Source organism: Chanos chanos, chromosome 3 (genome assembly GCF_902362185.1).
Source record: "Chanos chanos chromosome 3, fChaCha1.1, whole genome shotgun sequence".
NCBI lineage: Eukaryota > Metazoa > Chordata > Actinopteri > Gonorynchiformes > Chanidae > Chanos > Chanos chanos.
Genome location: NC_044497.1, coordinates 46,649,888 through 46,676,645, shown reverse-complemented (window position 1 = coordinate 46,676,645; position 26,758 = coordinate 46,649,888). Strand labels below are relative to the sequence as shown.

The window sequence follows — 26,758 nt, the reverse complement described above, 5'->3', positions numbered from 1 at the left end:
CTGACTATGCGTACATGGTGTTCATAAAATTATGTTTAGATATGTACCATTCTCAACAATTTCTGACCTCAGTTTTAAATAAAATCAGCATGACTGTTTGAGCTGTGAAATGGCTTCTATTTCACATGGTCCAAATCCATTTTGCACAAGTATGGAAACGGTTTGTGAAAATTTGTTCCATTTTCTATGTACTCCATGCCCCTAACATCACCGCCTTTCATGCAGGTCTGAATACAGCAGAAAGATGAATGCAATATGACAGAAGTTGCACCTGCCCAAATGGCCGGTTGAGTTAAATGCCCAACACTAATGCTTTCAGCAGATTAGACTTTATATCACAGCTGACAAAGACAGGGAGACCAGAGCAGAAACATATGAACAAAAACTTAAATGAGGCCATTGGAATATCACTGTATTGTCATACACACAGAAATACAGACACACACAAACATGCAGGCACACAAACACACAGTGGACGAGGGTAGCAGGTGGCCTGTCTGTGAGTTTGATCAGTTGTGGTGGAGACAGACTCTTATCTGCTGGGCACTACTCTCTCGTCTTGCCAAATACTGGCATAGACATGTCTGAAATACCCATGTGCCCCCTGATTAGAAATCCTCATCAACGTGGGCAGGAAATCCCCTCATTTAATTTCCCTTCATCTGAGGCAGTACACAGGGAGAGCTGGCAATCAGAATCTTTGATAAAACCCTAGGGATTGGAAGTCAACTCAATGGGCCACTGAGTATTTGTTAGTTCAAAATTAACACAAGTAATAGCAACCCTGGGAAGCATGGATATGGTACCTTTTCAATTTGATAAGGTCCCACAACTTTTCAAGGGCTTTGTTGCCTTAGCTGATGTCAGCTTAACGTAGCAGAGGCATGGTAGCATATACTGGAGAGGGAAACTGAGAGAGTGCAGGGTCCCCACATGCTTCAGTTTGACACATCAGAGTAAAACTGCTAGAAGAACATATTTTGCTGGAAAACTCTCACACACTCTCAACATGTAATTTGTCTGTATTTTTTCTTTTCATTCAAATGTTCCTGGTTAACTTAAACATGACGAAAGTTGTATAGGGTAGAAATATACTTTTATAACCTGATTGTTCTGTTGACCTTTCTTGTACAAAGACGCTTTATCATTTTCAGTGTGATAACACCACACTTCAGTCATATCTGACTAAAAAAAAAAAATTACCAATATGGTATCTTTGGCTGACTTACATAACAGGAACCAGCACTGGCAACCACCTGGTTCAATTATTTATTTATTTATTTTGGGGGGTGGGTCTCTGAGTTTGAAATCTATCCATGCAAAGCATTATGGAAATGAAGTGCACGAGCTCAGTGAACAGAGCCTCTATCCCTGCCGAGAAGAGAGCAGCAGTGCAGTGCCTGCCACGCGCGGGGAGCGGCAGATTGGGCGGCAAATCCTGACGGTAGATGGCGGTAACCCACGAAACCTGATCTGCCAGGTTCACCAGAAGTCTGCCTCAGTTTGCAGCATTCGCAGTAGAAGCAGGGGCAGTCGAGCAGTTGAAGGACATCAAATGAAAGAGGAGAGCTTTCAGCGGGTCCTCTCGAGTTTTGCGCGTCGCCTGTTCTCCACACCTGGAGACAGCACGTTTTGAAAACATGGAAGACAAATCTAATTCTTTCTCCAGCAACAAAGAGGAGAAAGGGGATGGGAATAATGTATTTCAGAGGCAAGACTCGATACTGAAGAACAACATGGGCAGCCAAAACATGAAAGAACACAGCAACTCCGTGGGCTTAAAGGGGGACCGGGAAGAGACCATGGTCGGTTTCGACGATATAGATGCAGCGTCCAGACAATATGGTTTCATGCAACGGCAGTTTGGAGCAATGCTACAGCCCGGTGTGAACAAGTTCTCTCTGCGAATGTTCGGCAGTCAGAAAGCAGTGGAGAAAGAGCAAGAGAGAGTCCAAACGGCGGGATATTGGATCATTCATCCCTATAGCGATTTTAGGTAAGGAGTAGAAAGTCACCTTCCTCAGCTCGTGCCGTCACGCACACTTAGGTCCGCAGCACTTACACACACACACACGTTCACAATCACACACATTTCCATTCTGCCATATTCACGCATGCACGCCTTGCTCTATGCAGATCTTAGCTCTCAACCTTGACAGGGGGTTTTGTGGTGGGTTGCTAGGTGTAAAGGAATTCATTCAATCAGGGAGCAGTTGGTTTCATTATCAATGCTGACTGAATGCGGACGACGTCCTTGCCAATAATGAGTGTGAATGTCATTTTGATACAGCGCAAAGACCTGTGATGTGAAACTGCTAGGATCACTCAGAAACTCGTCATTGTGCTATAATGATTGATTTCATCGTCGTATTGCCCAGCAGTGGACGTAGCAGTTACGCTGCACTGTGACTGTGAATTGTAAACACCTCATCGTCACTGTCTGCAGTCAGACAGAGAGAGTGAGAAAATGGATAAAACGGTGAAATTCTTACACCAGTGTTAAGTAACTGTTCAGGGTAGTTTACTGTTGCCTGGAGCACGTCGTGTAACAGCACTTGCCAATTTTAGAGGTGGAGCAGATCTAAAGCAGTTTAACTCTAATCCTGTTAACCAGGTGAATAGAAGGGGGATTTAGAAATGCACTGGCCCGCTGTTTAATATTTCATTTTCCATTTGACGTGTTTGTCAGGATTTAGTTCAAAATTACACCAATAAAAGGTCCAAATCTCATTGTCAAGAAAGAAGAAAAAATCTTTCAGTTAGACAGTTGATTCAGTTGATTTTAATTCCTAGGTGTAGAAATGATCTAGTTCAGTAACTGTTTAATGGCCTGCTTTACCAAAAAATAGGTTGTTTTCATTGCACCAATGGGATTTCTTTACAGAGTTAAGTCACTGGTGAGTTTTAGACCACTGCGCCATGTTAACTGTGGTAGTTCATTGCAGCTCTTGGCCAGTTAGGAGCCGGTTGTGCACCTCATGCATCGTTCGCGCCTTTGCGCAAAGAAAAAAAAAACATCTCCATCACTAAGGGTGGTAGCTCGATGACACAACATAGGCTCTTAATGATCTGCACGATATGTATCATATGGTGTATGGTAATAAAAGAAATACGACTCATCCATGCGTTGTATTGAATCTTTATGTCTCTTGATGACAGCTTTGGAGAGTTTCTTCTTTGTAAGGTCATTATTCATTGCTAGATGAGTTGATAATGCAAAACTACTTCTGCAATTTTACGACAGTATTTTAACTGCTACACAAGTTCATATTTACTATAACATTTCCCACCCATTGGAAGTTCTTGAATAAGTCATTTAATAGCCCATGTTTACATATCTGTAAACGAGTATAACCCGACAGTAGACACTCGCTCTCGCAGAGCGCGCGCCGGGGGTTGACGATGGACATCACGTGCACGTTTTACCCTGGCAACAACTTCTTCAAGAAGCTATGTAGTATTTGCCTGCCGCTTCAGTTGCTGCACTAGTATTTTGGTTGTACTGGCCCGTTTTAGGCTCGTCTTTTCCCCGACTGAGTGAATCGCTGTCCATGGTACTGAAACCATTATTAATCGCTGTGCGCGCTCTTAGGACCCAATGCGTTTTTCTGATTTAGAGAACAAGGGCAAGAGGCGCAGCATACAGTGTGCTATGTCTTTGGTTGATTTGATCAAAATACCTGATCTCAAAATGGAAAGGATGGAACGTGTCCAGAGTAGAGTGCTTACGTGTTTGTCAGTGGTGAAGAGGCAAGCGGGCAGTTAATGTCAAATCTGTAGACATTAGGAGGTTAGAGAGAAGGTGAGCATGGATTAAAAGTACAACATGACACTGAAAGAGCTTAACATCATCCTGAGCCCTCTGATGTAACACGACTGACCTTTGTGTCGTATACACTTAAAGTGGCTGCTTAGCAACCCCAACAATATATTTAATTTAACAAGCATGATAATTAATGCAAGATTTGACCATCAGTAGGGCCATAAATGTTATATCAGGAGGTTTTGCCATGAATGTTAGAGTACTTATACAGGTAAACTGATAACAAATCTTCTTTGTGAACTATGATTATAATATTAACATATTGACAGCAGCATCTCAGTGTATTTCTCTTGTTGAGAGATCAAGAGGAGACCATTGAGATAGCATTGGTTACATTCCAGTCTGTGAAGAAAGAAGGCTGTTGGCCTTTCTCTGCCCCAAGGTGGGTCAAGGGTTTCAGTGTGCCCTCTCTGTTAACCCACCTCTCTCTCTCAGATGACTGGATTTCACCTGAGCAGGTGTCATTCCTGACTCCCCCTTTCATCACATCTGCAAAAAGGCTTTATATCAAAGAATAGAAACAGAGTGAGAGAGAGACAGAGAGACAGAGAGAGAGAGAACAGGACAGAGACAGAGGGAGGGGGTGCTGACATTGTTGTCACTGCCTTTGTCATCCAAAACACAGGGGTGTATGGCTATCATATACCACCACTACACGCTACAGTGCTGCAAGACATGCCTGACACACCCCTGTGTCATCTCCTCTGTCAAAGTGAAATTGCTGCCTCTCTTTTCACTGAGAAAAGGCCTTTGTTGTTCTTAGTTCTATTTTTCAGCCTACTAGAACTGCAGGAGAGACTGCTGGCTGAAATACTAGCCCTTCAGACATATTTGTCTTTCTCTCTAGTTTTGAGTTTCTTTTCACCAGGCACACACAGGTGAATAACTGATAATAAAAAAAAAACTCAACAACTTCCAGTGAATGAAGATATCGTTGGGATTTTAAAGCACGAGGAAATTTAATACTCATGTATCTCTTCATACGGTTACTGTTTAAAGATTAATGACTGGTTAATAATATTCATTATTTATAGATTTCAGAAAGAGCTCACGCTCCACTTGTCAGGGTCTTGGCCCATTGGAAACAGCTTTTGTTCCCCCATGGAAGCCTGTCATGTGGCTCTTTTATCTATCTGCCATATTGCATGTCATCTGGGGTTGACGCTGCTATCTGCTGCTCTGTATCAACATACTATTGCTCCCGCCGTAATTCCTTCTAAAAACAAAAGGTAGTATGAAGGAGTGACAGAATGATGTTACTTACAGGATGAGGCATACCATACATCACATCACATTTCTCTGGGGGATTTGTTTGGTTTGAATTTCAGTGTTTCTGTGATGTCTATTTGTCAGGTAATGGATGTGGGGACATTGAATCACTGGCTTTAAAAATGAACCGCATCACATCTCATATCAAAGTCCTCAGATTTCTAAACCAAGATTAACCTCTATTTTTAGGAACTGCAACTTTGTAATGCATTATTGATGCTTTTTGGTCTAGCTCTTTTTCCCCTCTCTCGCAGTTCAGAGATGTATCCTAAACTCTGCTGAAGGTCCTTGTGTGTGTGTGTGTGTGTGTCTCACTTTTTTCAAATTGATGCCCTCTAGTGCTCCTTAATTAGCTTTGTGCTGTTTTTCTTTTTACCTCTAACAATGCATTACAGTGTCCTAAATTCATTTAGGCACATAAGCAGCAAAATGCAGGAAAACAGCAGTAAAACAACAACAACAACAACAACAACAAATAACAAATGCAGATGAAGGACAGAGCAATAGCTGTGGTTCAGGGCTTGTGGTCAATGTATTCTCACACAAAAAGGAACACCTCTGTAATACAGGGACAGTTCAGGGTAAGGCAGGCCAGGTGATCTGAGTTAAAGTCTTGACCTCCCTTGCCTTTCCCTGGCACTTATTCGCTGGCGCAGGCAGTCATGTGGTTCTGGGCCAACTAATGAAAATGCTGCTCTGACGGTCTACCTGTCAGCCTCTTTCACAGTAGGCAGATAATGTCATTAGCAGTTGAGCAGCCGTGGTCTAGAGGTTAGCGACCCGGACTTGCGACCGAAGGGTTGTCGGTTTCATTCCCAGGCTTTGGGCATCCGTGGCTGTGTGCCCTTGACCCCACTTAATCCCAATGCCCCCCTGGGCGCAAGGAATACTTCCCACTGCTCCTGCGTCTGGTGTGTGTGTGTTCACTACAAGTGTGTTGGATGGGTCAAATGCAGAGGACAAATTCACTGCTCACAAGGTGTGTGGGCGATCACATTTTACATTACTGAAGACTCTAGACATGGCCCCATGATTTAGGCTTCCTGCTGCAAAGAACCCCACTGTTTAATACTGGGAGACTCTGAGAACTCTTTACATCCATAACTGATGTTCTACATAACATAAATAACAACTGTGAGCATTTTATAATTTCAGTAAATGTTGTGGTATTGTATCCTCTTTTATTTGCACAAAATAATTGGAAATAAATTTTGCGGGTTTTATGCTTTTGCTTCAAGTATATACATATATAAATCTTACCCTGTAGTGACAGATAGCAATGCAGTTAATGTGTAACTACTATGCAATTATCTCCTATGAATAGGGACTGAACATTCTCTCTGGAATTTGTTTTCGGTGCTTTTGAGTGTAAAAATACCTGTTGTGGATATTATTAACCTATGTAATGCCTGTTAAGTTGGAGTGCAGACAATTATCTGACACATGATCTGGAGATATTTATAAAGCAAGGCCCAGGACTTCATTTATTCAAACAGATCCATTACAGCCCAGCGCCTCTACTGTAGCTGAGGCTCCAGCGGGGCTTTTGAGATAGGATTCTTGAAAGCATCTATTTTAGTTCATGGGTGCCGTTATCTGTGGCTCGGACATTTCGCAAGGTTGAGCTCTTCGGTCAGGCGCCGGGCAAACGCTTCTGGGTTCACCCATCATAGGACACAGAAGCTGCATTAACACTGGGAAAAAGAATGTGTGTGTGTGTGTGCACGCGTGCATGTGTGTGAGTTTGTGTAAGTTTGTTGCGATTTGCATCCTGTTTCATGCTCCTCCTTAATTGTCGAGGAGAACCTTGAATTCTGAGAACTGAATAGTTTTGTGTGGGAAATGCTGACTCATGCCCACTCTACTCCTGTTGATATCTAGCTAGTCAGACGCTAGTAAGACTTTCTTTCTTTCTTTTTTTCTTTCTTTCTTTCTTTCTTTCTTTCTTTCTTTCTTTCTTTCTTTCTTTCTTTCTTTCTTTCAGTGCACTCTTCTGTATGCTTGTCATTTGGCAGAGGTGCTGCTATTGCGTTAGCAATTTGTGCTGTGATGGTCTTCGAGCAGTGGGCTTACTGTGAAAATTTCTCTGAGAGCTGTGTGAATCGTCAGGATGTCACAGAGGAAGATGCTAACACTTGGTGTGAAAATGGAGGCAGTCAGACATTTTGTTGTTTGATTGACCGCTTCATCCTGACAGTCAGATTTCAAAAAATAAAATCAGTTAGTGCCTCAGAGCATTATGATAAAGGGAAATGGAAAGAGAAAGAGTGGGGAGTGAGAGCAGCGGCAGGAACAATTTCAGTGGTCACTTTTATGAAAATATGGCAGGGTGATGCATGAAAAGCTCTTTGAGATAGTATTGTGTTTATGTGTTTATTCAGATTCATTGTATTACTCCCACAAAACTAATAATTAAACACAGATATACTTTACATACATTTACAGTCATGGCAGGAAAAGGCAGTCTATTTATTTCCTTAGCCTTTATCCTTATTCCTATGTAAATATGCTACAGCTGTATCAAGTATATAGCCGACCTGTAACGAAATTCAATGCACTAAAAAAGCTAAAACAAACGAAAAAATCCCCCAGCATCGTCTTACATTAGGTTGCACTGTACCATGTCTAACTACGGATTCTTATTACATAACTGTGGCGGGTTTAAAATTATAATGAGGTTCTGCATATTGTAATAGCTCCCCCTTTGTCTGCTGCTAGGGCATTGAATACTATCCTTCGCAAATTTACAGTTAAAAACCAAAGCAGCGTTTGGTGTCAGACCACACGTCTAATTGTTTTATACTAAAGAAAATGTATCTGTTTACCTCTAAAACTTCTTTAACCTTCAGTTTGGAGAATGGAGATATTGTTTCTTTCTTGATGGACTTGAATGGTAGTGGACAAATGTACTTATAATACCCAGTCATCAACACAGTTGGGAATATTTCTTAAAATAGATTTTAAAAGCATGGACATGCTCACAGTATGGTGCAACTCTATCCTGTAAAATAAATAAATAAATAAATAAAATATTTCGAAACTTATTTAAAAATCTAAAAAGCCATAACGTTAGTTTTTGCTTTTCTTTCTTTCTTTTTTTTTTTGAGGGTTGTTTTTGTGAATTTGCATGACTTTGTGTTCCGTGATTTTGTTGTATACCTCACAGGCACTGCTAGTAGTGTTTGTTGCTCCAGTGAGTTCAGCAGCCCAGCGGGAGACTCAGTGCTGCAGCATGAAAGCTCGGGTGAAAATGAGCATGAGCAGAAAATGTGTGGACTGCAGGCACATGAAGCTCAGATGGCAGAGGGGCCTTAAAAGACATCTTGCCAAGACACTAGAGATATCTTATCACTGTCGGGCGTGGCCTGAGGGTTTCGTTTCACACTAAAAGAATGTTGAAAATGAGTGAGGGATGGAGGGAAGAGAGAGGGTTTAGGGTGACATATTACAGTGAATGATGAAGTGCAGAACAACATTTATGTGCATCACAGTCCACTCTGAACTCTCGGTTTCATTTAAGAAGTACAGTCTCATCGGTACATAACATAAGACATGTTATTCTATTTTCTTGAATATTTGCATGTTTACAGAAGAATGCTGTCTGTTACTTTTTGAATAAATTGCATTATATTTTCATTTGTTTAGTCACAGTATTTTTTTTTTTCATATAATTTACTATTGCGACTAGTAGTGCATGTGTGTTCACTATTATTTCCTTGGCTGAATCAAGCAAATGCTATTGATGTATGTTAAGTGTCCATGAGTTCAGGATTTCCTTGGTATATTCAAGATGATAAATTTCAGATCATTCTTTCAAGTAAAATACATTAATACGATTTTACAGTGTGTCAGAGACCTGCTAACAATGCCGCTACACTGCTAATTCTGCTGAGGGTCTGATGGCTGGGAGATGAAAAAAAGACTATACACCACATAAAAAAAATGGAACTACCTTGATATGTCATTTTTTTCTCTGCTTCTAGGTTCTACTGGGACTTGATAATGCTCATCATGATGATGGGGAATCTAATCATCATTCCTGTGGGAATAACGTTCTTTTCCGAGCAAACCACCACCTCCTGGCTGGTGTTCAATGTGGCGTCAGACACCATCTTCCTCGTGGACTTGGTCATGAACTTCCGTACCGGTATCGTCAACGAGGAGAGCTCGGAGATCATCTTAGACCCTAAGGTCATTAAGATGAACTATCTGAAGAGCTGGTTTGTGGTGGACTTTCTGTCATCCATTCCAGTGGATTATATCTTTCTAATAGTGGAGAAAGGCTTTGACTCTGAGGTGTACAAGACTGCTCGAGCACTGCGCATTGTGAGGTTTACTAAAATCCTCAGTCTTCTTCGTCTGTTGAGGCTTTCGCGACTCATCAGATACATTCATCAGTGGGAGGAGGTAAGAGAGAGCAGTTAGGATATTGTGTGTGCGTGAGTGCAAGTGTGAGTGAGAGCGAGAGAGAGAGAGAGAGAGAGAGAGAGAGAGAGAGAGAGAGAGAGAGAGAGCAGCCTGAAATAGTGATTTAATTTAACATGTATACAAATATATATAAAATTATGCCAATTTTGAGAGATGGTTCTGTTATATATTTTTTTTTCCAGCAAATGTTTGTGTTCAGTAGAGAAAGGCAATGGGAGACAATGGGGACTTTGAACATATTTATCTCAAAGTGTTGACATAACATTAAGAAACTCCATACTGAGCGACAGAGATCGACAGACAGACAGACAGACAGATATAGATAGATAGATAGATAGATAGATAGATAGACAGCTAGATATATAGATAGATAGATAGATAGATAGATAGATAGATAGATAGATAGATAGATAGATAGATAGATAGATAGATAGATAGACAGATAGATAGGTAGAGCATCATTTGGAAGCTCAGGTGGTTTTCAGCAGAAAAGGCCTGTCTCTTAGAACTGATCATTACCGTAAGAGGTTCAGAGGCTCTGAGGGTTAACATAAGTGATGCTGCTGCTTCACTGACGTTTGAAAATCTCTGTTTTTTCTTTGGTTGGGTGCAGCGGGCCATCTCTGAGAAATCTGTTCCCTATCGCAGAGCCTTAACTACTTTTTGCTCATACCATTAAAACAACTGAAGCAGGCCCAGAGAGGTCTGAGCAGAGATATAACCAGTTACCCTTTTTACTGACATCTCTCTTAGCATGAATTACCTCAGATCTCCTGCATGGAAAATTCCCCTATTTATTTTTCAGTTGACTGTTTGATAGGTTGATAGCACAACTGAGCAACGTAGAAGCTTGTAACGGACTGCTTGGGCTCTGATTGGACACTATCTCCATTTCTTTCTATGGAGTGCTTTTTGGCAGAAACAGCATAGTTAATCATCAGACAGAGGGCCGTATAGCAAGGTTGAGAAGCAAGTTCACGAGTGAGTCTCCATTAGGTTGGCATCAGCCCAAGTTAAAGTAGGTACAGTGCCGACCCAGAGGAGAGACTCAGCACTTTCGGACTGGCCTAATTGAAAAACAGATGTGTCTCGCTCTCTCTCTCTGTAAAACGAATGCCAGCAATGTCGTCTGCAACGTCTACACTTAATTCCCCTCATTACACGGCAATGCAGACGTACTGTAGTGATAGCTGGGACTGGATCCAAAGAGCTTGATCTTTGTGCCCTGTCCGGAGCCACTGAGCAAACAATTGATCTTCTGCTGTCGCAACAAGTCCCTCTAATACTCCCATCTCATGAAAATTCTAAATAAAATGTCCAGGTCCTTTTCACCATGTTTACCACTGAAACATCTACAATTCTCCATTAAGAAATGGGCCACACAAACTCTTTTGGGTGTTTTTATGAGGGAAGCTAGTACTCAGAATCCTTTCCTGTCTGTGAACCTAAGAGCATAATAGCTGAGTAAAAGGACTTTTTCAAATTCTCAAGAAAGTAACCACTTCACTGGTGGACCATTATTTTTGCAGATATAAGACATTCCCTTGGGTTCATTTTAAGGTTACATTGCGTCTTTTATTTAATTAAACTGCTGTTCTCTTGGAGACTGATGGTAGATATTGAGGCTCTGTACTGTTGGCTCTGAGGCTGATTTCCAGCTCCAGTGAAGAGTGGCACAATACCTATAAATATATATATGTGTGTGTGTGTGTGTCTGTGTGCATGCAGTACATCTCTTTTTTGTTGAACAGGGTTGAATCAAGGTGCAGAAATTGCCTTAATAACCGATGTGCAACATGTAGCCACATAACCAAAGTGTGTTATGGTACAGAGTCCAAATGGGGTTTGATGAAATCTGCTGCTTCCTGGGTGTTTGCTGTGAAGCACGAATGCTTTATAAAACAGTTTCAGATTTGTTGCTTCATAGGCCACACGTATACCACGGGTTGTCTAACGTGTCAGGATGCCTTTTAAAAATAACCGAAGCTTCCTTATCTGACTTAAATGCACAAAAAGTGCAGTTGTTGTCTACTTTCTAAAATGTTGTCGATTACAGAAATAGATGGCTTAATACAGTCCACAGATGTGTGTGTAGTCTTTTTATACAGCCCAGTACTAAATCAGTTTGTTAAATTAGTTGTAGATTATGAGGATCCATCCCAGCAATAGTGATGGCTCCAGGCAAAATTCTTGCCATTCCCAGACTGCTTTGTTCTTCCAAAACAGGCGTTCCCTGTGCTGCAGAGATTCAGGTCCTTTATCTCTGCTCTAAACAATGATACACAATGCAGAGCTTACTCTGTGTTATTCCCGGACACTTGGAAAATATAAACATGTGGATTCTTTAAGAATTTTCTGCTGAATATTATAATATCGTTATATAATACGTTTATCGAGCTTAATATACTGTGATATGCATTTTTTTTTCCATTTGCTCTCTTCATCTCTATCATAAAACTGTCATAATTCATGTTTTTTTCACTTTAGTAAAATGCTCTTAACTGCTTATCTCAAACTACTGATTTAGATGGGCAAAAAAAAGAATACACACAAGAGAAATGCTCCCCCAGCTTGCTTTGCAGAGAGAGAGAGGGAGAGGGAGAGGGAGAGAGAGAGAGAGAGAGAGAGAGAGAGAGAGAGAGAGAGAGAGAGAGAGAGAAATAGATAGATGAAGATGGAGGCTGGGCAGCTGAATCCCCATGATGATGGTAGACACATCTGTCTTGTCGGTGGGGTTCACAACACCAGCTTATTGGGCACACTCCTGAGGCAAGGTGGGCAGTTCATGTCAGGCTAGTGCCTCTAGTAGAAAACAGCTGCTCTCTCATAGTACAGATGACAGCACAAATCGCACCTCATTCACCTCCGATACTCCTAACATTTGAGCCTTTGCTCATTTGGGTCTTACTGAGTCGCCAGCACAAGATCAGGTGAGGCAGTAGCCAAATTTGTTACTTGACTTTGAGCCAAAGCTGTTGTCTCTTTAAACTGCCATAGACCTGAGAGACACTCAGGCAGAATGATTCATCCTTTGGATGGTAAATTGATCTGAAAAGGGGAAAATTTGAGCTGGCTGACCCATGTATCGGGTTCATTGGGGAGGAAAGGTGGCATACTGGGTCTAAGAGAGAGAGGGGGAGAGAGAGAGAGAGAGAGAGAGAGAGAGAGAGATACATCTAAGGCCAGTAAAGTCTGTAAACAGATACTCAATGAGGTCGTCTGAGGAGCTGTATTTTTGCCCTCAGTTTCCAAGCTAGGAGAAGCTTTTGGAGGACATTTTGTAGGTCTCAACTTCTCTTATGTCAGTGATGTCAGACTATGTGGTGATTTCTTTCTGTGATACTGAAAGCACATTCTGGCACAAATCACATATTTTACTGTCAATCATTTGTTATTATAGCCATTTGCAGTGATCCTACTTTAAAAAAATGTACCACCTCCAATAGCTATGTGCATGAGAATTGATTCTAATCAGTTTAACATGAAGCAGAGACTTTGTGTTCACAGCACACAGCGCAGTCATAATATCTGTGAATAGATTATGGATTACATTACAACTAAAGTTGATAAATTATAGCTGAAATGAATATACCGATAATGTATCTCCATGTTATTCGGGAGTCAGGTTAAGTCAGACGAGGGCACATGGGAACATGGCGTGTCTGCCACCAAAACAAGCAGAGTCAGGGGTTCCAGGGATTAAAAACTCTCTTCTCTCCAACACTTCCATCTGCTCTTGTTGCCTCTGATTGACAGCTCTTGACCTCAGAGATCCATAGCCATGGCAGAGTACTAGTTAGCGGTCGAGCTGAGTCACGTTGAGCAGGCCGTGGTGTCCCCAGCAGCAATGACTTAGAGTTCAAATCCTTTGCATTCATTCATCTTTTGTCACGCCAGCCATTTTGGATTACTGGTATTTACAGTTTTAGCCTTTGCTGAGAATGTGTGTATTCAGTGAAGAGAGAAGAAATTTGGAAAGAGTGTGGAGGGTATTTCTGATTTAAGAGTATCAAGTGGCTTTTTTTTTTTTTTTGGTTGTTAAAAATTGTTGTTATGTTTTAACATGCACTTACACACTGTTATGCTGCTTTAGATCTATTGGTACTGAATGGCACATTTCATTATTTACCATACAGTCAAGGCCAAGTAGAGATGATTCACTGCACATGTACTGTAATTTTCGAATGACATCTTTAGACTTACTGAGTGAATTTACTGTCATAACTGAAAATCCATAATGCTGAAAATTCCCTTACAAGACTACACCTCAAGTCTTGAGCTTCTCGTCCTGCAGGCCCTGATTTTTTCCAAACAGTAGAATGTAGCACCTTACTCTAAAAGTGGGTGGGACCATTTGAGGTGAGGCAGAGTACCAGTATGCAAATGAGACGTGAGAGTGGTGTGCCTAATTGGATAAGGGATTGTTGCTGTTCCGTTGGTGGCTGCTTGTACAATCTTCTTGAGCCCCAGCGGATCTGGTGCCTAGCATGTGTGAGAGCTGCCTGCTGACGCCAGCCGGCTAAAAGCTCTCATCACGCGGAATTGTATGTGACTAGGCGTTAGGGTCTGTTCAAGCTCTTAAGAGGGAACAGAGCATTAATGAATGGAACATGCAGGCCCAAACCGTTCTCAACAATCTTTAAATGAATGTGTGCCATTTTTTTCCCCATTCATGACTGCATGCTTAGGAGTATGTTAGGACAATCGGTTTATATCCTGAGTTTTAAATTAACTCCATTTTGAGAACTGAGTTTCCTTGCCTGCCTCTCATAAATAAACAATCACCCTGGGTCTAGAGTCATGCTATGTGCATCTCCCTCTCTCTAATTTAACAGTTGACTGTCTTTACGGGCTGATTTTGTCATTTGTTTGGAAACATATGTGTCATAATTGTTGAAGGGCATCGGCTCTGACTCTCTGGTTTTCACAAAGCTCTCGAAACCCCTCGTTTCTGAGGTTAATTAGATTTCACAAGCGGTTCACTTTGTCCAGGCATGTTAATGCAATTTCACTTCAGTTTCTCTCAATTAACAATTCATCTTCCCAAAAGCACTCTGTGTGTGTGCTCTTGCATAGCGAGAAAGGCCTGAGTCGATTTTTGGCTTGCAAGAATTAAAAAAAAAAAAAAAAAAAGGGCTTGTGGTTCTTCTTGTTGCTGCCGCCCCATAGGGTCTCCAGACACGTCCCCCAAAGGAGAACATAGTGAGCCTGGAAACATGTGGCCTCTAGGTAGGATAGACTCTGGATGAAATTCTTGCTCTGGGGATCCAGCTAAATTGGTTTGCCGTGTCTTGCCTCGCCTGAGCCCCTGTGCCCTCCGTGAGCTTGTGAAAGAGCCCTAGCAAATCCATCTCTTTTCCTCTATCCCAGCTTCATTCTCATTGCACCTTCTCTCCAGTCTGCCTCGGCTTAAATAACTAATTGCTAAATTCCACATGATTGCTCTGCAATAGAGCCTGTGTGCAGTTCCTAGCATGGCCGTCGTGTGTGCTCCTCAGTCCGACACAGTACAATGCTTCAAAGCCCCAGCGTGACTAATGTTGTTGTGGTATAATTTAGGGCTGTCTCACACAGAGACAAGGTAATTCAGTACATGCAAATGAGGATTACGCTGATTTGATGTACAGAAATTCACACAGAAAGCAAAATAATACTTCTGCTGAGTTTGATGGGAATTAAGAAATTATATTGTGTGTTTCCCCACACTCTCTAAAGAAAAGGGCTTAGGGGCTGCAGAGATGGAGGCAGCTTAGCTGCAGATACACCTACCATGGTGATTAATCACTATTTATGATGTGACAAAAACAAATTGTCAACATAAATTCTCTGACCTTATACCCAATGTGAAAAGCATAAAAATAAAAAAAGCATGTGGCAAAAAAGAGAAAAATGAAGAGACAAGTTAAGATCTTTGAACTTAGAGATGTAATGCTTTATCTTGGGTTACAAGACCCTTTTCACATTAAGGGGGGGGGGGGGGGCTTCCTTGGTTTCTCAGCATACCTGATGATGATTCAGGGCTCAGTATTCTTCTTCCCTTGAAGAACCTGCGTATTTTCACTTAGGGTACTTTTGAGGAGTTTCTGCTAATCTAGATCCATTTACTGGAGTACATCCTCTATGGCTCATGCTAGTCTGCTGTGCTAAAGGCATGGTCTTCTTGAACACAGCTGTTTTAGGAAACTCAACTGGATTACTGTAGCAGTAATATTTTTTTATTTTCTGTTTTGGGTTGTGCCTGTGAACTCTAAGATGTAGGAGACTCTGACATCTAATTATCACTGAATCAGTCACAGGCCTTTTGGGATTTTTTTTTTCTTTTTTTTTTTTCAGCAAGACCATGTGAATCAAACATTTTCTAACGTCATCTCTCAAAAATCCTCCTCTGTTGCACTGTACAGCAAGTGAGAAGACAATCTGTTAAAAAGCTGAGTCATCCTAAATTCCCCCATTAATGCATTTAATCTGAAGTCTGCCCCCAGTGGTGAAAGTGTGAACTGCACGAAAGTAGAACTGGTTTATTGTATTGTGTCCTCACAAATGGTATATATATTGTACATCTATCTGTATTCTGTATCAACTGTTCATATTTGTGCTGATGAAGCTGAATGGGACATCCCATCATCATTTTAGATTCACATAGATTGGATTACTGTTGCTGTGCTTTTGAAAAAGTAAATATTCACACACACGTGCACACACACACACAGACACACACACACACACACACACACACCCACACACAATGCAAATAAACTAAAAAAATTCAAAGATCCCATACTAATTGCTGATATTGCAACAAAGGAGTGTGGGATTTATTGATTATGCCTATCAATCATATTTTCTTGACATTGTGTGTGCAGTGTACAATAAATCTGCCTTATGTGGATGTTCACACAGAGGAAAAGCCTTCATTTTATGGCGGGGCATTCAAATTCATTTGTGGATGGAATATTTGTTTGGGGATGTTGGCACAGTTATTTTTTTTTATTCCACAGTGTCTAAACACATCATTCATTTTGATTAAAAGTTGATTTTAATTGACGCTGTCTGAAATCATCTAAATTAACTTTAGTTTTGAACATGGTTTCTCAGCCTGTCTTTATCACTTAGAAAATCGTTACTTCAGAATGAAGGTACATCTGCAAACCCACTGCAGATAATGAGCCACGGAACATGCTATTTAAGAGTGATAAGAACAGAGATTAGCCTAATCTGAGTTATTTTCTACAGCCAGGAGTAAACAGCAGCGTGTACTGCGACTGTAGTATGGGGGTGGGGTTGGGGATGGAGGGGTGGGGGGTCGTTGACTCATAATCCACGATGCTCAAATCTCCCTCCTCAGTGCCCCCCCCCTTCCCCCCACACCCCACGACCCATGCGACAGCCCTCTGTCCTGGGAAACAGATTCATTTATAAGCATATCAATATGATCCTGTTAGAATTTGTTAGACATTTTTATGTACTCATAGCGGTCAGGTTTAAGAATATTGTCATATCATGATAAATCTGATGGCATGCATGGAGCAGAGAGACGATCACAGTAAATCAAGATTAATTCAGATGTCTTTGCATATTAAAGGGTCTTAATATTTTGTCACCGCAGAGTTAATGTTGCAGCTCATGTTTTTGATAGGAGGTAATGAGTGTTTGCTTTATGTTGTAAATCATAAGCCAATATTAGTGGGTTAGTGTTCTGAATCTGTTTTTATGCATTTACATAAAACATAACAAAATGAAAAAAAATTTTTTAAAAAACTTGAGAGGTTAAGTCATACTTATTACACTGCAGCCTGAGACTAACAGATTTTCCTACTTTTTTAAATTCTCATTGATTTAATGAGATACTGATTTTCTAGATGTGATACAATCAGACTTAATCATTTGTGCAGCTGAATGGATGGACTCCACATTGTATAAATGCATTGTAATAAATGTATAGTCTAATCTGTGAATTTATGTGAATATTAATACTTTTCCCACTTTTTTCTGCTGGTCAGATTTTCAGTGAAGTCCGTCTTTGATTTCTTCAGGTTTTTTTAAATTGAGTGTAGAAGGAAGAGATGGATTCACAGAGGCATCATTAAATACACAGAGCTGCTTATTGTGGAAGCTTGGTCATAGTTTTACATCATTTTGGCTGAAATATTTAACACCATGCTTTGCCCTAAGTGCAGTGGGGAGTGCAGCATGCACATGAGAGAGAGAAAGAGACAGTGGGAGACACGAAAGGGGGGAGAGAGAGAGGGAGGGAGAGAGGGAGCAAGTGAAGAATGAAATCACTTTTGGAGAGTGACATGAAACTGCTTTATTTGTCAACCATGTCTTTGTGCCTGTTTGTTTGTTTGTTTGTATTTGTGTGTGTGTGTGTGTGTGTGTGTGTGTGTGTGTGCGTGACTGCGTACATTTTATAGAAGAGCCTTCAGGGTAAGCAAAGGTTGGGCTGCTGTGTCAGTTCAGCAGTTTACATGGACATACAGTGGACCATACTGCAATCCACAAAGATCCTCTCTCTCTCTCTGTCTCTTTCTCGCTCTCTGCCTCTTTCTCTCTGTCTCTCTCTCCCCCTCTCTCTGTTCCCTGCTCACATGAAGTCTAATCCAACCAGACTGCCATCTCAGCACTGATGATCCCTGCCAAATTTCAACCTCCCTCTCTCCGCACCTCCTCTTTTCACTTGACCTCTTTTTCTCTGTCTCTTTTATTCTCACTCTCTCTCTCATTTTTGCTGTCTGTCCCACAAACCTATGTTGTCTCCTTTTCTCCCACTCCTCTTATTCTACTCTTATGTGCCTTTGTGCTTCCTGCTCTTTCCTGTCTTTTATCCGTCTCACTGTTTCTTCTTTCACTTTCCTTTACTCTGTCCTCTTTTCTGTCTGTTTACTCTTCCTTCTCCCGATTCCACACACCCTCTTCTAGTCTCTGCCTTCTTTACCTCTCAAATTTACCTTCTTGTTTTGCCCCCTCCCCCCTCCCCCAATCTGTGGTGGGGATAATCTTCCTTGGGATGAAGTGATTTGCTGTCTTTAAGATTTGTCTAAGCCCAATTATTAGCAGCTCTCAAACTTTTCAGAGACAGACATCATATCTCTCTGTTAATGAAACTTGTCTGTCTGGTTCTCACAGTGGCACCTGTGATTGTAAAATTGTAACATCTAAACCTTTGATGACGTTTGGTGGCATCATTTTTTGACCTCAAGTTTGCCAACGCACTTCACTAAAGCATACCCAGCTTTACTTGAGGTTCTAGCTGGATAGGGGGCTTCGTTGTGGTCTATTTGAATCTAGACCTGTGTGTTTGAGATGCCAGAACATTTTATAAGAGGCGAAATACAAATGATTAATTAAATTTTAAGTAACACATTAAATCCTGTTTGGTGTCGTGTCCACATTTAAGTCACATTTTTATTAATTTTTACAGATCAGATCTTGATGTTTATAATATTTTCATAGCTGACTGTGATATTATCATAAAGGTACCTTGTGAGAAGATCATGTCCCATGAAGAAAAACAGATGTATTTTAGCTTCTGTCCTGAAGGAGTGAAGGTTCTTGGCTGTGTACTGGCGGAATGCTGCGCTCAAGCTGTTATTTGTACAGTCTTCTGTTGATGCAGTGTGTGTATGTGTGCTTGCCTGTGTAAATGTGGGTGTGTATGTGTGTGTGTGTGAGTGAGTGAGTGAGAGAGAGAGAGAGAGAGAGAGAGAGAGAGAGAACTGGAAGTTCTGTTGTGAAGTTGTCGGAGAGCTCCCAGTGGACAGAGTAAGCCGCCATGTCTAAATATGGCCTCCAAGATTACTACGTCTTCCTTGGGTTAATGGAAGGGTCGCTTTTTAAAACTCCAATAGGCTTAGTTAGCTACACAACTGTGTAGCACTCCATCTGGAGATCTGTGTAATCTAATTTACTGCTCCTCTCAAATATTACATTAGTAAGTTAAAGGTCTTCTTCAAAATAAAGCACAATTTTCCGTGCCATATGACTTTATCTAGTGTAAAATCATTAAAAAAATACAACCTTTGAATTGTTGCGGAGGAATGTCTGGCGAAAGTTCTTTTTTGTGATATCTTTGTCCTGTGTGTACAAGCAGTGGGCGATTTGTTAGCAAAATGACCAAAATGCATCACCCTTGTTCACTTGCCATCCCCCTACATACTCTATAGAGTGGTGTCAGCGACCATTAGGCCATCCCCCCTGTTAAAAAAATAACAAATCCCCCCTGTTAAAAAAATAACAAATCCCCCCTGTTAAAAAAATAACAAATCACCTGCTGCTTACAACAAGGAACACACCAAGTAAAGAGGATGATGCTCTAAAGCTTTGTAGGATGTACTTTTGTAGGATGGGGGAAGTCACTGAGCTTCATATGGGGAATGTTCAGTCTCCTTGAAAACAAATGAAGCTTAGGCTCTCACTGTAGTGATTACTTACTGAAGAGTCTTTGAATGTCCTTTTGCTTAGCTGTTAAGCTCCAAATTGCGACATCCTATAGCTTCTATGTATCATTATGTGTCATTTCTTTGTATACTCACTTCAATGTACTCTCCCTAACCTCCCCTTCCTTCATCTGTACTCTGTTACATATCCTTTCTTAGATATCGCTAAGAACATGATATTTGCCTCTGTGGTTTTATATCAAATTGGATACTGCTTATGCGCAGTTTTCAGATCCTGTTCTAAGGGAACATTTGGAAGCTTGAATTTCCACACATTGCATAAAGGGGCAACGTAAGAGATGTTGAAGGATTTGATATTGGAATCAGGAGTTTGGCATTTGAAACATGGGCGATCAAGAGGCTGACATGGTCATTAAGTGTTGTTCAATAATTTAGCCTTGGTAATACTGGCTGCTATAATTAGGAATAGTGGATGGCCTCTCAGACTGTCTGTGAGTATGGGTTGAGGAGTTTGGCTGTGCGGATGTATCAAGCATTAGATTCCTCTCTCCGCTGTCACTATTCTGGATACCCTGTCCCAGAGCCATCGCATGCAGATTGATCCTTTTATGGAAATATGACCATGTCAAAGCCAGGAGGCCTGTTCAGGAACTGTGGCCTATTAAATCTCATGGTAAAAAGCATTCCATATGATTCCATATAGGAGAGTGAATGGAGAGGCTTTGAGGTGTTTGCATACTTTGTGAACATGTACATGTGCGTGTGTGTGTGTGTGTGTGTGTGTGTGCTTATGCCTGTGTAGTGCTCAGACTCCAGGGACGTTTGTCAAATACTATCATTTTTGCAGTGAATTTTAAACAGGTTCAGTGTACGAAAGGTTATTTATCAGTCTGACTTTGACAGATTCATTTCTTACGCTATTATAGTCCAATCAAAAAAAGCACAATATATTTTACGTTTGTAAATATATTGAATTTACATTACATTGATTTACATCTTTGTAAGAGTTTAATATAACTCACAAATGAAAACAGCAAACTAAGGACAAACAACATATATATATATATATATATATATATATATATATGATATGTTGTACTTTGTTAGGACAATTTTGTAAGGACAAACTTGGCTATTCAGTGCTGCGTAAGGATGATGAGATGTCCAGATGTAAGCATTACAGGGGCACTGTGTTTCTACAGAGGCTGGCACACACCACTGCTATTTTGTTCTATGTACTTGTGTTACATCCAGAAATCGATTGACCAGGCCCATCTAGCCTGTACCATAAATAAGTTTTGTTTAGCATTGAAATGTGAAACTATGCCAGCTATTCCTTTTCAGGGCCTGTTTTCTGGAAACTTTCCACAAAATGCTATATAAAAAATATAATGTAGGGTATGAATGAAAACATTTCCATCAGTTTAATATGGACAATTGCTATTAAATGTATTATGATGCTTTTTGTTTTTACTGTGCATTAATCTGCATTTGTAAGATGCTGTGGCATACAATGACTGCTGATGAACTCAAATGTTATAATTCATTTTCATGGCTTTATGGAAGCTGTACAGTGCCTTATAAATGCATTTATAATGTATTTATGTATACAAAAATGTTGCCAATATTTTATAAATTCTTATGGCATCATTATTTACAGATATTGACATAAAGGCATCCCTGTTGGTCCTAGAGGCAAGTAATATCTACAGGAGAGGCGAGCAATATTTATGGAATCATTTGCCTGCTTGTGTTAATTAGTGGTAGAAGGGTCCAACCAATAGTGTTTGAGCATGACTTGAAATGGTAAAGCTTCATTACTGAATTTTTGGTCCAGGAAAGGATCCAAAACTAAATAGAAAGCTCTGACTTATTAAGATTCTCTCTCTCTCTCTCTCTCTCTCTCTCTCTCTCTCTCTCTCCCTCTCTTTTTCAAACTGAAGTCTTGAAATACTCCTTGAACTGTACATTCAGTTGTAATAAAAGCAAAAATATGAAAAATAAGATATCGGTCATCACCTAATGGAGCTGGAATAAACTGAAACTAGCACAGATGTAGCATTTACAGTATGCATCAATCACATATTAGTGACACAGATTCTGTTTAAATGAAAAGGTTCTAGGAGAGGTTTGGAGCCCCAGATGGCCGTGTTTTGTGTTAAAAGAACTGGCACGGAGAGACAAGGCACAAGGGAAGTGAGGAAGAATGTGAGCTGAACTGCACACGTAAAGATGTAGGGGCCTCACTACAGCAATGCACAGATTAAGAAGGAACAGAAGTGTCGAGGTTATCATGCTCCCAAGACCAAAATAGATCCAGCGCCTGAAGCATGCGCCTAGCCAGCAATGAGTTCACACTGGAGGATGGGCTGGAACGAACCTCTCTGGATTGGGAAAAAAAAAAAACACTCAAAAATCACCCTATTATCCAACTGTAACGCTGACGCTGGCAGACAGTAAAGAGATGTAAGCTTGTTTCCTTTTGCCCCGTGTGAGATTTTGTTTGCCTTTGCAGTAATGAAACAACAGATAGAGGGGGAGAGAGAGAGAGAGAGAGAGAGGGGAGAGAAAAGCCGCAAACAAACACTGTCGCCATTAGGCAAACAAGATGCATACATATGCCACGCGTTTACCGCCGAGCTGCTGATCAGCATTTGGAAAGAATTATGTTCTCCATTATACTTCATCTTATTTTTAGTTATGTAATACTACAAATAAAAAAAAAATAATAACAAACAACATAGGTAATCCCTGTAAGATTAGTAGTAAATGGTCAGAATAAGAGGCCAAACACTCATGGCCAAAAGATTACTCAGATGCCTTTTAAAAAGGTTTACTATGGCAACTGTATAAACTATAAATCGGCCTAAAGCTGGATGTCTATCAGTAACATGTTGTGATAATACACACACAAATGTGCATATAAGTTGAAAGAGGCCTGGGAAAGGCCTCCAAGACTTATAAAAATCTGGACAAAAAACACTTCAAGTATGTTAAAACAAGAAGACATTACTTGTCAAATTCTTCTTACTGTCAAGCTATAGCATATTTATGTAATTACAGTAATGGCAAAAGTCTGATGAAAATAGCAGTTTATGGCAAAATAGCTACTGTCTTACTATGAACAAAAACACTGTGTAACAGTTACAGATAACAAAAGATACAGAGCATTATTAGAATTAATTACAACCATCTATGCGGACAATAACAATGAAGTACTGAACTCTGACTGCTACTCCGCTCCGTCCGAGACCTTTTTCCTTTTTTGTGTGTTTTTCTGAAAAATCTGTTTGTTCTATTGTTGCATGGACAGTTTTGTGAGTTGACCTTTCCTGCAGCAGTATACCTCTCCCTCTGTAACCGTCCTTTTCATGCTAAATAATCAAACTGTCAGGTTCACTCCAGTCAGTGTATTAAAACCTCGACCAGAGCAACCTTTTCTCTGTGCTTGCTACCTTACTCTGTGAAGCGCAAGAACCAAAATGCCTTTTCTATTGATCTTTACATTACCTTTAATTAATTATGTGTAGTCACTAAATTACTGTTTGGACTCATCAGAGAAAACACCCTTAATTTGATCACGAGGTCACTTATTCTGCAGAGAAGTGACTTAATCCAGGGAACTGAACTAAAAAGTACAGTGTAAATCACTGATATGCAAAGCAGTTTGGAATTTTGTAATAAAAGAAATCACGGTTTTTAGGGGAGGTTCACCTTTTTTCACCCTGTTCCCCCGTATAATGATCATTTTCCTCCAATATAATGCTAATGCTCCTTGTAATGAAATCATTGACTCAATTTTTCAGATCCGTTTTTTCAGGAGATAAATATGTATCTATGTTTTTATTGTACAATGCAGAGAATGTCTCAATAAAAATAGCTTTAAAATCCATGCAAAAGCATACGACCATTAGTCAAAGATGCTGTTTCCCCACCTTCTGCAAGACCGAATCAAAACAGATTCAACCAGATTACACACAATATGGAGGACTCAACAGTTTCTATCAATACATCTTCTTTGTTTAAACTGGCCTGATATTTAAAAAAATCACATAAGGAAAGATATTTAAAATGTTTGGAGTTTTGAACCATCTACCATTCTGAATATTACAGTCTGTGTGTCAAAAATGGTACACTTCCTTTGCCTCCTCTTGAACGTTAGTTAAGAGAATGAGTAGTCGCATTATCGACTCTATTCTAAATGTCAAAAAGTTAAAATAACCTCAAAATAAAGATTGAAACACAACATTTTAGTTCTGTTCTTTTGCTGTGGTGTCATCATGTGTTTCTCTCACTGTCCTGCTTCCTTATACAAACCTAGGGCTTACTCAAGACTAGCTTCCATCAATCATCTGAATGATTTTCACTCTTGACCAGAGATAGTGAATTACAACAGCCAGAGCTGTGACTCTCTTAACCCCATTTAGCCGTAACATGATTGACAGCAGTGACATCCTTGGGCATTTCACCAATGAAAACCAAGATGCTGAAATTAACATTTTATCATCATAAAAACTGACCCATACACAAAATATGCTTATCTATATGTACATTTATATTACAAAGTCACTACTACACAAATTACTGTTTTCTACACTTTGACAGACATTCTCTGTTAGATAACTTTTGATTCAGATTGATTTTGGCAAAAGTAAATCCAAATAAGGTTGTCAGACGGTGTAACAATAAGCAATTCTAACACATGCGTTATTTTAATGCAAAAAATTGCTACTAAAACTTGTGGAAATATAGGGTTGATGGACACAGAGAGCTGTGTGCGTGTGTGCGCGCGCACGCGTTTGTGTGTCCATGTTAAATCAAGTATGTCTTGTGTTGAATCGGAGAGTGTTATTGCAGGCTCCAGGACACAGCTTCTGGATTTGCTCTGAGATTGGCCAGTTCTCTGTTGCTCTGCAGGAGGTCTGTGAGGAAGAGGCGCTTTGTGAGGAGGAGTGCTGATGTCATTTCCCTGCTGTACTGTGGAAGGGAGGAATAGAAACAATCATGTGCTTCAGTAACAGTAAAACATCCCGTAGAGCAAAAGCTATGAGTCACATATCCTTCATATTCTGCTTCATTTGCTACATTAGATTGTGGAAAGACTCCCTCACAGCACACATCTGGCCCACTCACAATCACAGAGGAACTCAGAGACTATACAGAGGAGGAACACAACTGAACGCTTCCAGCTGTTTGTGATTTTTTCTATGTTCTTTATTCTTGTAAGGACTCTATTTGTACCGTAATACACGACGTTAAAATTAAAATGTTAAGGGATTTTTAGAGGCATTTTGAAGCTTAGGTCATTTTCCTGGAAACGGTTTGTCATCCTTCAACATGATAATCAGTGGTGGATTTAATCTTTGCAATTAGTCTACAGTTAATCCGTCATAACCTTTAATGGAGGTCACCCATTGCAATGTCTAATTTAAATGTTTAAAAATGCAGAGAGAACATTTTGGATGCTGCGTAGTTGGATTTGATGGTAAAGCAAAATTCTCATTCCTGCATTGCAGCATAAGGTTCATGTACGTAGATCAGGAGACATCTTTGTTGTTTATCATTCTGTGGCATTGGGCATTGTGTACGCATTAAGAGATTGGTAACCCTAATGCTATTAATTCAAAACTTCCTGAGAGAGAGATCTGAGTCTAACCAATGAGATAACAACATGCCTAGTTAAGTTAACAGCCCATTTGCATCATGGACAGAGGTCAGTGTTTGCGTTTGTTCTTCCATTCTCATGCTACCGGAACAGCAGCTATTTAAACCCTTAAAGGCTTGCACTGGGCTCTGTCTTTCCACGTCTACACTCTGCCTTGTGTGTCATTTAAATGGACCCGTCTCTCTCACAATCATCTTGTTAATTCTGAAAACTCCTCCACTGTGAATGCTGTGCAGAGACTTGTGTAATAAACTTGTTAATGAGGATTAGCAAGAGTTTGTACACAAATCTGTTCAGGACAAGCTATGAAATCTTTCTTTTCCCCTTTCAAATCCGGTTGCGTTATCAGGCTATAGTTCACACTGTGCCTGAGGGAACAGTGACGGAGAGTGAGATTGTACGAGACAACATAAATCCATCTTCACAAATACGACAGATAGAAGATGAATGCAAACTGCATAACATTTAGATCAGCAGAAAAGGCTAGAGTGGTGAACTAATAGTCTGTGAGTCTGTTCCTGAGCTTTGTCCATTTATTAAGCCACCGTATACATCAAACCTGAACCGTCAAGCACTCTCCCAGACTTTTCCATGTTGTTCTGCATACGTTAACCTTACAGAGTAGAAAGGTTTTGCAGGAAGGTTGTTCAGATCCTGAAAGCTTATAGCCTGACACGGACCATTTACTCTGTGCAAAGTCAAACTAAACGTAATGCTAAGCCTGTTTTCCGTGTGTAGGAGCCTTTTTCTGGTCCAGCTCACTATTTTCACAACCATTTTGTTATGTTTTCAATTATGAGTTGTTGACGATGAATGTACAGACAGGCCTGTCAGAGTCTTTCTGGATCTAAAGAGTGGTGTGAAGCATTAGCAATTCAAATAGTTCCATATGCAGTTCCCTGTGTTGTTTTTTCCAACCACTTTACTTCATGAATTTTTTCAGTCCTTTAGGACGCTTTTGCCCTCTCTCTCTCTCTCTCTCTCTGTTCTCTGCTCTGTATGAAACAGGAGTGTGAAGCGAGACAGAGCAGCCTTCATAGAGAGGAATGAAGGCTCAGCATTAGCAAGCTGTGAAACATGCACCCTTTGAGCCAGCGACTAATTTTAGCCCCACTGCACTGTACCTCCCTACTGTATCTCTCTAGCAGATTAATAGAGTTACACACAACGGCTCCT

At 40.4% G+C, this 26,758-nt stretch overlaps 1 protein-coding gene across 1 annotated transcript in view; it reads left to right on the top strand.

The window, feature by feature from the left end:
* The first annotated feature begins 1,640 nt into the window (after positions 1–1,640).
* hcn1 (hyperpolarization activated cyclic nucleotide-gated potassium channel 1) overlaps positions 1,641–26,758 on the top strand; it is a 61,444-nt gene continuing 36,326 nt past the window's right edge. Inside the window, exons 1-2 of the mRNA XM_030769194.1 lie at positions 1,641–1,996; positions 9,076–9,499. Of these exons, the coding sequence (XP_030625054.1) occupies positions 1,641–1,996; positions 9,076–9,499 (780 nt within the window). The remainder of the gene's footprint in view (positions 1,997–9,075; positions 9,500–26,758) is intronic.